The 12,576-nt window shown below is 40.4% G+C and overlaps 1 protein-coding gene across 1 annotated transcript in view; it reads left to right on the forward strand.

The window, feature by feature from the left end:
• LOC110093142 (probable transmembrane GTPase FZO-like, chloroplastic) overlaps positions 1 to 12,576 on the forward strand; it is a 34,537-nt gene that overhangs the window by 18,387 nt on the left and 3,574 nt on the right. Inside the window, exons 6-8 of the mRNA XM_020817939.2 lie at positions 8,444 to 8,530; positions 8,650 to 9,090; positions 9,220 to 9,387. Coding sequence (XP_020673598.2) covers positions 8,444 to 8,530; positions 8,650 to 9,090; positions 9,220 to 9,387 — 696 coding nt within the window. The remainder of the gene's footprint in view (positions 1 to 8,443; positions 8,531 to 8,649; positions 9,091 to 9,219; positions 9,388 to 12,576) is intronic.

Consider the following 12,576-nt stretch of genomic DNA (forward strand, 5'->3'; position numbering starts at 1 on the left):
TACCAATCACTATTATTGAGGAGATCACTGAAGAAGAACCTAAACCTGAGGCCGACCAGATTCACCAAGTTGTAGATGATGGTGAATTTTTTGAGGAGGGCGACGACACTGCTGTCATTCATTATATCAAAAAAATTGACACCTCTCCCATCTGTGTGGTGAGATGCGCACTGTCACAATTTTTGCCACTGATGATTGGCGTAGGACCTCAATCTTTCACACTTACACCAAAATTAATGATAAAAATTGTAAAGTCATAGTGCATAATGACAGTTGCATCAATGATGTCTCCTCCAGCATAGTGTCTAAACTTAGTATGTCTGTCGTTCCTCACCACAACCCTATAAGATAGCCTGGGCCAACTCCACTGCCTTAGAAGTGAAAGAGCGAAATCTCATGCCAATCTCCTTCGTTGACTATAAGGAGAATGTATGGTGTGATGTGCTGACAATGGATGTTGGATAAATCATCTTAGGGCGTCCCTGGCCTTTGATAATTATGTCCACATGTATGGGCGTTCAAACACCTGCGTGTTTGAGCATACGGGTAAAAAGGTCAAGCTTTTTTCATCACAGCCCAGGGTTAAGGAAGATACTAAACCCAATCCTATCAAGTCCAAGAAGGGGCTGAATCTTGTGACTGTCAAGGTTATGGATTCTAAAATTCCCCAAGGAGCCCCCCTTATGCCCTAATTGGCCGGGAGACTCCCACTGAGTCTGATGAACCTATCCCTCAGGAGGTCCAACCTATATTGAGTGACTTTGTTGATGTCTTCTCTGATAATCTCACTAATCAATTACCTCCATTTAGAGACATCTACCATGCCATAGACCTCGTTCATGGAGCCTCCATCCCTATCCTGCCCCACTATCCCATTAACCCCACAGAGCATGCTGAACTTAAGAAGCAGGTGGATGAGCTAATGCAGCTGGGATTTATCAAAAAAGTCTTAGCCCGTGTGATGTGGCAGCCCTCCTTACTCAAAAAAGGTTGGTACTTGGAGAATGTGCGTTGATAGCTGTACTATCAACAAAATCACTGTCAAATATCTCTTTTGTATCCCAATGTTAGACGATATGCTTGACATGATGACTCGAGTCACTCTTTTCTCAAAGATCCACCTTAAGAGTGGTACCTCCAGATCCGGATCCGACCCGGTGATGAGTGAGAAATTGCCTTTAAGACCAATGATGGTTTGTATGAGTGGATGATCATGCCATTCGGGTTGAGTAATGCCCAGAGTACATTCATGAGAATTATGACCCAAGTGCTGTGCCCTTTTATGGGTAATTTTGTCATTGTCTTCTTTGACAACATCCTTATCTATAGCCAATCTGTAAGTCATCACTTAGACCATTTAAGGCAGGTTCTTAAGGAAGGAAAAACATTATGTTAATCCTAAGAAATGCACCTTCTTTGTTGACTGAGTCATTTTTCTGGGATTTATCGTGTCTGCCCAAGGGGTCTCTGCAGATCCCGAGAAGGTGAAAGCCATTGTTGAGTGGCCTGTTCCTCAAAACATTCGAGAAGTCCGTAGCTTCCACGGTCTAGCCACCTTATATATGAGATTTATTTGAAACTTTAGTACCATTGTGTCTCCTATCACTGTTGCCTCAAAAAGGTGATTTTCACTAGATCCCGACTGCCACCAAAGCCTTTGAGAAAATTAAAACACAAATGGTGGAAGCCTCAGCTATGAGACTTCCTGACTTCTCTGAAGTCTTCGAAGTAACATGCAATGCTTCGGGGGTCGGAAAGGTCACTATTGCTTATTTTAGCGAGAAGCTAAATGACATCCGGCAATGCTATTTCACATATAACAAAGAGTTCTATGCTGTGATCCAATTCCTTCGTTATTGGTGATATTACTTGCTCCTGCAAGAGTTCGTTATATTTTCGGATCATGAGGCTCTACATTATATCAACTCACAGAAGAAGCTGAACGCACGTTACGGTCGATGGGTAGAATTCTTATAAGATACACTTATACCCTTAGGCATAATGCGGGAGTTGAAAACAAAGCTGCCGATGCCCTCAGTTGTCGTATGATGACTACAATTGAGATGAGGGAAGAAGTCGTCGAGTTTGAGCAAGTCAAAGAAATCTATTTGGAGTGTCCCTACTTTAAAGAGATTTACTCCCCTTTTGTCCACAAGTAACACACGTCTTGTGGATGATTTTTCTCTTAAAGGGTGGATATCTTTTAAAAACCCAAAAGCTTTGCGTCCCTAGCACTTCCCTTAGGGAATTCCTTATTTGGGAACTTCACGCTGGAGGTCTCGCCGAACACTTCTGCCAAGATAAAACCATTGAGGTAGTATAATACCGCTTCTTTTGGCCTAGCCTCAAGAAAGATGTGTGCAAAATGGTCAGTAGGTGCCACACTTGCCAACTGGCCAAACAACGTAAGCAAAACACCGATCTCTACACTCCTTTTCCTGTTCTCAGCTGTCTGTCGCAAGATGTTAGCATGGACTTCGTCCTAGGCTTGCCCAAGTCTTTTCGTAGGAATGACACCGTCTGTGTTGTAGTTGATCGCTTTTCCAAAATGGCCCATTTTCTAGCATTTTTCAAGACATCCAACGCCTCCCATATTGCCATATTGTACTTCAACGAGGTTATCAGATTACATGGTTTACCCATGACTATTGTATTTGATAGGGATGTTAAATTCACTAGTTATTTCTGAAAAATCTTCTGGATGAAAATGGGCACTAAGCTACAATTCTCCACAGCTTTTCTTCCTCAAATTGATGGCCAAACTGAAGTGCTCAATAGGAGTTTAGGTAATTTGCTAAGATCCATGGTAGGTGAACACATTAAGGATTGGGATTCCAAACTCCCCACAGCCGAATTTGCTTACAATAATTCTGTAAATCGCACCACTAGTTTAAGCCTTGTTGAAATTGTTTATGGGTACAAACCTAGATAGCATGTAGATATCATATCCACATGTTCTAAGTATATGATTTATGAGTCTGCAATCCTCGTTGGCATCACATTTGCATGAACTACATAAGGAAATTGCATGTCAAATTGAACAAAGTAATATTAATTATAAACTTCATGCTGATCTTAAATGAAGATTTAAAACTTTTGAGGTTGGTAATTCAGTGATGTTGCGGATTCGTCTGGAACGGTTCCCATAAGAAATTGTTAAGAAGTTAAATGCTAAAAGTGCGGGACCCTTCATAATAATTAAGAAAATCAATGACAGTGCTTACATGGTGGATCTGCCTGCAGAATTCAACATTCATCCATCTTTTAACATAGAAGATTTAGTAGCCTATGAGGGTTAGAGTTTAACTCACTAAATCCATTGCAAAATGAGCCTTGTGTGACCCTACCTTGTGAGAACTCAAGCCTACCTCCACTTCCTAACATTCCCAAAATACCTACGACGGAGAAGGTTGACATGATCTTGAGTGATGATATCATTTCCACAAAAGAGGGTGGACAAAGAAGGTATTTGATTAGGTTGAGAGGTAAGCCAGACTTAGAGGACACCTAACTAGAGCACGAGGAGCTTCAGCGGATTGATCCAGATGCATTAGAAATTTATGAGAGTACTCGGGACGCGTACTCGACGGAGTCGAGCTCTTTTCCATCCTGGGAGAATGATGAGAACATCCGACCTTGGAGAGTCTACTAGAGGCGTGGCTGATGATCTACGGCCACAATCACACTTTTTTATTTTTGAATCATTATATGTATTTGATTTATTTCTACATTTTTTCATTTGTACAATCACTTGAGGGAATAGTTATATGTAAGCCCTAAGGGCATGTTGGTTTTTTTATTTTTCTTCATTGTACGAGGCTATTTAAAAGTCGCCACCTCCTCTTTTGAGGTTAATAAAAATTATTATGAAATTTCAGCAATTGTCTCTTATGTTTTGTGTGAGAGAGAGCCTTGGAGAGAACCCTAGGTGAGGGAATTGGATCACCCATCAGCCGTAGGAAGCGTCCGGGCTCGTGGTTACTCTTCTTCCTTCTTTCTTTCTTTCCCCTCATCCAATCGCTGGCCAACCTTTCCCAAGAGCCGCCGACCAAGGTCTCCTTCCCTCCTTTTTCCCTTAAGCTGCTGGCCATCCCTCCCCTTCTCCCTCTCTTAGCCAAAACCCCACCACCATCACAACCCCACTGACCACCAACCCCATTTTCCCCTCCAAACCGCTGGCCAACATCCCCCTCTTCTCCCTAGCCACCGGCCGACCTCCCATCCCCCCCTCCTTTCCCTAAGCTGTCGGTGTCCTCCGTTTCCCCTCCTTTGCGTCCAAAATCTTTTTCAAATTGAACTATTGAATACTTTCCTATTTTGGTTCATCTTAAATTTGGAAAATTTTCTAAATTCAAATTTAAAATTATTTGAATTTGAATAAATAAGTTGACTTGTTATGGAAACCTCCCCAATTTCCTCCACCTGAAATCAATTAGAGATTCTCCTCTAATCCACTTTCCTTAGTTAATGTCCTATGTTTGGAAAGGGATTTCAAATCCCCAATCAAGCCCCCTTGCATGGCCGGCCCCTCCCTCTTTCTCCTATTCAATTAATGCCCCATTAAACCTTCCCATCAATCCATTACTTCCCCTCCAAGACCAGCCACCCCTCCCTTCCCTCTTTAATTCTTTGGGAAAATTCAAATCCCTCTAATTAAACCTCCCTAGGCTTCTTGTAACTGTTGTCCTCCATCCCCTTTGTCAACTACTTGGTTTTTCTCAATTTAGAACGATCTAGTTGAAGATCGGAAGCCTGCACATTTGCTGCCCAAACTTATGGTTATCTTTAAGTGTGCTGTCCCGAATTTCCAGCAAGCGAAAACCTATCGACCTGCTATCCCGATGGTCGTAGTGCTGTCCAGTAGTTTCATCAAACTCCTATTGCTGTCCTGTTGTCCAGAAAGTCCCCAATTGCTGTCCAGAAGCTCCAGTATCTTGCTAGTAACCATTCCCATATCCTGATGAAGATAAAATCTCTTCCAGGTTTTATATCTTATAAGTTTATCCTTAATTATGGTATCACAACGATCTTGAAAGATTTCTCCGCAAGCCAACTTTATTAAGAGTTGAATGAGGGATCTCTTTTTGTAGTGACTAATCAAATTGTTAAATTAGAGATTTCTTATTGAATATCCTTCATGTATAATATGCTCGAATAATTGATTATTTTATGATCTTAACTTCTAGTTGTGTGACTTGGCCTAAGCTCGTTTCACCCCTCTCGCATTTTCGTTCATTGTTTAAAATCACTACAAGTTTAATTCTTAATATTGCTCTTAAATAAGAACGTGCAACTTCTTATTTAACATTATCTAAGCATTTAAGTCCTACATCACATTCCCCCTTGCCTTGCGATCCCATTTAGGAAAATGACAACTCAACATAACTTTAGGTCATGTAGTAAGAAATATCCTCGAGTCACATGTAAAGCATATTAGGGATAATAGGAAACATCAAGTCACATGAGAAGCATATCGAGGATGCCTAAATGTCTCAAGCTCCCATTGTTCAAAAGCCTAGTTGAGCTTTCACCATAAGGCCCAGCTCGATGTTGTCATTCCAATGGGCGACCTCACTTTCCATCCCAAAATGATGTTTTAAATCTTCTCACACACACTTGCCACCTGCTATTTTAGGCTTTCCACCATGCAAGGACTACAACTACATCCCCATCGTCCTTTATCAATGTTTATCCATGTTTACACTTCACTCACGATATGGAGTCCTCTATTTGTGTTAACTTCTCATTTAGGGACTGTTTCTTTATTTATAAGCTCTTCAGACGTTGAGACTCAGCCCTGTAACCAAGAAGATAACATCCATATCATAGACACCACCTATGGTGTTGGCAGCTTGCTCGTCTTACTATCAGTCACTCCTTTGCCGACATGACATTCCCCAATATTATTGTCCTATTTTTCGGGCATTTCTACTTGTTATTACTTAGTGTTTTCACCATATAAAATTTGACATGAGGGGGAATACAAATTACTCATTGTTTCACCCCCCCAATTCGGCCTAACACATGGCAAACATCTGTTATGTTGAGCTTACACTTTAGTAGTTGCTTGAGCTTACACTTTAGTAGTTGCTCAGATTTATCTTCAACATTGGTCAAATCCAGTGGCTTGGCCCAAAACCAACTCCTAGGACTCTTTTAGCTTAGTCATATGATTTGGCATTTTGCATGGACCTGCTAGCTACCTATCCGATAGCTCCATGGCCGAGAAATTCCATGCTATCATCTGGATGTCAGAATAAATTAAAATCCAATTTTTACTTGGACTTGCCAGCCTTTTGCCCTGCAGCTCTATAACATCCAAAATGTTGTTTATCAACTCCCAACTATCTTCTCAAGCTCCAGTTGGTACCTCTTATTTAGTTGGGAAGCCTAGCTTCAAGGCTCTGCTCCAAAGTTGTTGTCATTGACTCCCCTGATACATAATCATTGTTCGTCAATTCACGGAATGATGATCTCTTAACATCCTTCTTATCCTCTCTCAACTGGTGTCCCAACTTCAAGTTGTCTTGCACATTTTGACTAACACCTTGTATCTAGAGTAGCCCCCCCAAACCCCATTTGTCTATAAGATTCATTATTGCCTTGCAAATCAAATTTGGACTGGTTGACATCTATTTTACTGTAATTCCATTGGCAATAGGTCAGTACTCAACACTACAATACTCAACACTCTCCTATTGTTTCCCAAGTGGATTCATTTGAGGTTTTTAGCAATAACCTTCCCATCTATTGCCTGTTTGATTGCCTTTGTATTCATCAGCTCCCCAAACCTCCTATTGACTGCTTCCTTACCTCGCAAGACCTGTGGGTTCCCGAACCATCTTGATGATGTCGCTTCATTCTTGTTAGCATTGCATTTCGATCTTTAGGCTCTCTTAAACCATTTGTTTCAAGTTTTGATACATCATTATCGCCAATGGCTGGCATGAGGACATTTTTTCAAGTGTTTACCATAATTGTCACATGTCATCTGTACATAAATTGTACCTCATTAAAGTTAAAAAAAGAGTACATGTTGCTCTCAGATTATTACAATGATTCTTTTGAGTGGCCTATAAGCCTATGGCAAGCCTACCATCTTATATAAGATTATTTAGCTTGAACTTTTAATAGGATTATCAACTGCTGAGACTGAACTCTTGAAGGAGGATGTCTCCTTTTATTTTTCCTCTCTTTCCTCCAATGGGCTAAGGTGAACATTTCTTTTATGATGAACATTTTTTTTCCTTGTAGTAGAGAAGGTTATAAAGCTTAATCACATAAAATCCTTGCATTCATAGATGCTCTCCATCATAGATAAACGGGTTTATGACTTTGTACTGCCCTATTCCTCTCTTAATACCAACCTGTTAGGTCACTCTATCTTTTCCTTTGAGCCAGTAGGCATCGTAGGCTTAAGACTCTCCTTCTCCATCCTTTCTTCATACGCCATCTTCCTCTTGTGGGCCAAATGGCGCCTCCCTACTGCAGGGACCAGTTTTCGCTGTTCACAATGGTTGAAAGGTTTCATTGGTTTTGTAGTAAATGATGGTGGGAACTTGGTGAGTTGTAGGGCAGAAAGTTCATAATCAAAAGAATACCCAAGCGATATAGTGTTTCTGAAGGAAATCAGATCGATTGAAATTGTGAAACCACTTGTTTCTTAATTCCTTAATACTCCGAACTCATTTTGGCATGAGAGTGAAGTTCCTTGCTATTACCCTCAAATAATTTTGGAAGGAGGAGGAGATTGGATGGCTGAAGAAGCTTAAAGGTTGGGTGGTCTCCCCTTTTAAGGTTTCCTGTGGTTTAGTTTAGTAGCGAGATGGATAGCAGAGTTCCAGTTGATTTTCTTCGATTCAATTTCTGGTGCATAGGCTGCTATTTATAGGATGCAATAAAGAAGAGAATCCTACATAATCTTGTTAATCTATTTGGGTAACTAGTTTAACATCAAGATATTACCAGGTGATATCTTCCTTGAAGGTGAAGGCTGTTCGTGCCTAAGCAGTTCCATATTTTTGTTGAGCCCCTTGCTTTAGTTGTTCAGGATCCCTTGAATCAAAGAGTTGCATCTTTTGCGCTTGGTTGATTCTTTCTTGTAATATCTGTGTTTGGTCGGATTAGGAGGACCAAACCAGGCCAAATGCATTAGGATAGATCCCCTAATGTGTTCTTGATTCTTGAAATATTTGAGAGATGCTTGAGAACCTCGTGGATTATAAATGTTTAATATAGAAAAATTACATTATTTTGTTGTAGCATTAGGCTCTTGCTCGATTTTTACAGAAAGTCTTCTAAATTTTCTATTAATCATGTTAATTGGCTTACAAGTTGGTTCTATAGAAAATGGCATTTTTTTTTTAAATTCTTAGTGGGGTTAATCAAATTCTGAAATTTAATGCATTTCAAATTTAACTGAGTAAATCTTTGAAATTATCAGGTCTCTTTTCTTCTATATGTACAGCAGTGGAAGAAAAAAGTTGTTTTTGTTCTAAACAAACTGGATCTTTATCAGAACGCCAGTGAGGTTTAATTCTGAGCTCTTAAAATTTCTTTTATTGTTTCTTTATCTATGGCGCCTTTAAGATCGTACTGTCACATTATTTTTTGGATGCATCGTCTGATTTCACATTTACTTTTTTGTAGCTTGAGGAAGCTACATCATTTATTAAAGAGAACACACTGAAGCTTCTTGGTATAGCAGATTTGAGGTTGTATCCTGTATCTGCACGTTCTGCGCTGGAAGCAAAGCTTTATGCTTTGTCTTTTAGTGCTCAAAACTATGAGGAGCTTTTGTATAGAGATCCTCGCTGGATTTCTAGTAGATTTCAAGAGCTAGAACATTTCTTGTTTAGTTTTCTGGATGGTTCAACTGACACTGGTATGGAAAGAATGAAGCTTAAGCTCGAGACACCAGTTGCTATTGCAGAGCGTTTGCTGGATTCTGCTGAAAGACTACTTTTGCAGCAACATGACAAAGCATCTCAGGAATTGATCTCTATTAAAGAAGTTGTTAGTAGTATTAAAGTTTATTCTATGAAGATGGAAAGTGATAGCATATCATGGAAGAAAAGGGTTGTTTATATGGTATTATTCGTTTAATGGATCATACCTGAAGTCATTTGTTTTTTGAAGTTGCGTGATTACTAGTTGATAAATTTCTGAAGTACTTGCGATAACTTCTATCAACATAAAACTAACATCGTAGTTTTTCAGATCGAGGCAGCAGCAGCTCAAGCTGTAAAGCTCATGGAGTTTACTCTTCAACTTTCTAATATTGATCTTATTACAACATATGCTTTCAAGGGGGAAAAGTCCAGTCCTATAGCTTCAACTTCAACTTTGCAGAACGAAATCATCAGCCCTTTTCTCTCTGATGTGCAGGTTTAGTGCTTCTACCTGGATCTTCGGCTTCTGTTGATACTTCTTTTTCTTCTATTTTGTATGTTTGAGAGAATCGTAATCACACCTATGTATACCTCCTGGCAACCACACACGCCTTCACATATTTTAGCAAAATACGTTACCCACGTGTATCATTGGCAACTGCATGCACGCACCAAGGCAGGCCTCCATATATTGCAACAACATGCACTCAACTGTGCTCCTCGTTAGAGACTAAAGGCACACACTAGCATATGCATCTCCGCACATCTTTGGGACAATAGGTATGCACCTGCAAACATCCTTGGCTACCACCCTACGGATATGCATGTAAAAAATTCATTTGCGCTCATCCTTTTTAATGTTTAGCACTACTGCAGGCACATGCACCGATTTATTTCAGCATTTTTTTACTAGTGATAATCTATGATGCACGGACACGGACACGGCTTTTTTTTTAAATATAGGATTCGGGTACTGCGCGGACATGACAATACATTTTTTTATATAGTGTATATATGCTAATGTAATATCATATTAAAAATGACAAACAATAATAAATGAATGACATGATAACTTGTCTAGCTTATAATATAAAATATTTAGTACAAAATATATAGTACAACCACAAAAATATATGCAAATAATCATTTACTACAACATCAAGCATTCAAGCTTCAACTACTAGGATTAGCTTTAGAGGTTTGTTTTTAGCCTTCAATATCATCATCATTGAATATCACTACTTTCAACTCTGGTTCAACAAGAGAAAGATTTGTACTTGTGCAAAAAAAGAGGAGATGAAAATACCTTCACTGCCAAATAGAAATGAAAATGAGAATATTTGATGAATGAGGGTATTAAATGCAGACGTTGATTTGGTGTTGTGGATATGAAATAAGAAATTTAGTTTAAATCTCGCCAAATATAAGAAATTATATTTAAAAAAAAAAATTATAAAATATTTAAGATACGCGTGTCGGACACACGTGATACAAAGCAGACAGAAGGCGTCTACAATCTACAATACTACGCCACCGGATCTGCAACACTGATACAAAGAAGACAGAAGGCGTCTACAACTTACAATCCAACGCCACCGGATCTGCAACACTTATGAAAGCAGACAGAAGGCGTCTACAATCTACACGCCACGCCCACGGATCTGCAACACTGATACAAGCAGACAGAAGGCGTCTACAACTTACAATCCAACGCCACCGGATCTGCAACACTTATGAAAGCAGACAGAAGGCGTCTACAATCTACAACGCCACGCCACCGGATCTGCAACACTGATACAAGCAGACAGAAGGCGTCTACAACTTACAATCCAACGCCACCAGCTCTGCAAACACTTATGAAAGCAGACAGAAGGCGTCTACAATCTACAACGCACGCCACCGGATCTGCAACACTATGAAAGCAGATAGAAGGCGTGTATAAGCTTTTCAAGGAAATGCTGTGCATTCAATGCAAATACATGCACAACTATAATATTTCAAAATACTCCTACACGCACACCTTAGTTTGTATACACATAGGTACACAAGGGGTAAATACAATCTCAACCCGCATGGGCCCCGGCGAGCGTGCTATGGTACACACGTGACGCCTATGGATGCTACGCGGGTTGACAAGTGAATTTAAGTTCGAATCCGATCCTTCTATACGGATCAATAGAAGTCGATAGATTCGAACTACCTAACAAAATACACGGTTCTAAGCGACCGGTGTTTTTGTTTAAATACATTCTTTTTAGGCCTTCAAGACCTAAGAATCAAGAAAATTCATAAACAAAGGCACAAAGCCTACGAGAAACCCGATCCCCTATCGAAAAGTTGATAGGTCGACAAGGTTCAATCAATGGAAATGACCCCAAACACCCCGATGATGGCCGTATTGATTGGTTATCTCAACCGGAGGGGTTCACAAATATTTCTCAGAATTCCATCTAAATGTCCATACCAAGTACTCCAAAACCCACAAAAACCCAAAAACTCCACAAAAATCCCAAAACTTCAAAAATATTTAAAATTGAAATAAATCCATCAATGCTTAAAGCAAAAATCCATCCACCCCTCCGCCAACAGTTTGTCGGGGTGGACAAATCAAATCTACTCTCACTACAAAGAGCGAAATGCCTAGTCGAAAATATCACTAGGATCCATTCTCAAACAATCTCCTGCCAATAAGGACGTGGTACGTGTCCTCTAACCGGCGGTCTGCCGTCAAATGGCACCGCAGGATAAACGGTTACGACGACCCGGGTCCCTCTGAACGAGGGGTTTTTGCCGCCAAAATGGCACCACGAAATACCGGTTATGGCCAGAGCCAATACGCTCCTTATTGGCATCAAACCTGAGATATGAATCAATAGGATATTAATCGATAGGCACAAAGCTCTCTGCGAAGCTAAGGTGGATTCAAATTTGTCCCTTAGATAAACATCCAACCCCGGTCTACAAGGTACCCTTGGACGAAGCAACCCATGGCTGCCGACAAGGATGCTTCTGTCAGGTTGGGCGACTACCTTCTCTGACTAAGTAGACCAGGGACCACGATGGCCCGGGACGACGGAACCATGGGATCTTGATCGGGCCCATCATCCATTCCCCACCATCCGCTTTAAGTGTAGGATGGTGCAGATTCTATTTAAATATCAATCTTCAAATCCAAACTTCCAATCCTCAATACCTAAACCCATTGCTGCTACTATATGCCAGATACACGTATTTCTATACGAATTTGATTGATGACTAGCCTTAATCGAAAGTTCTCTCTCGTGATCGAGAGGGGTAATTAACTATAGGGGCTTGCGCCTATAGGAACCAGAACTCAGATCATAAAGTCCTCACAAAATGAGGCGAAATCTCTGGGTAGTGTCTTATCTACAAACCCATCTGCCTTCCAAAATTTAACCCCGGAACTTAGTTCGTTAAAACTCCCTCGCCGAAATAAAACAAATAAGAAATCGCGCGGCGGGGAGGCCGGGCCGAATTTTTGGAGCCCACAGTTGATCCAAGAAAATAGAATAGTATCACCTATCATGCACCAACACTTCTCCTCAAAGAGGCGTGCAGTGTCCGACACCGTGTCCGACACGACACTTGTCCAACACTCCTCCGACACGTGTCAGACACGCCGAAAAACGTGTCGATTAAAAAATATTAAAAACAAATTGACATC

The sequence above is a fragment of the Dendrobium catenatum genome, unplaced genomic scaffold, assembly GCF_001605985.2.
Source record: "Dendrobium catenatum unplaced genomic scaffold, ASM160598v2 original_scaffold_48743, whole genome shotgun sequence".
Taxonomy (NCBI): domain Eukaryota; kingdom Viridiplantae; phylum Streptophyta; class Magnoliopsida; order Asparagales; family Orchidaceae; genus Dendrobium; species Dendrobium catenatum.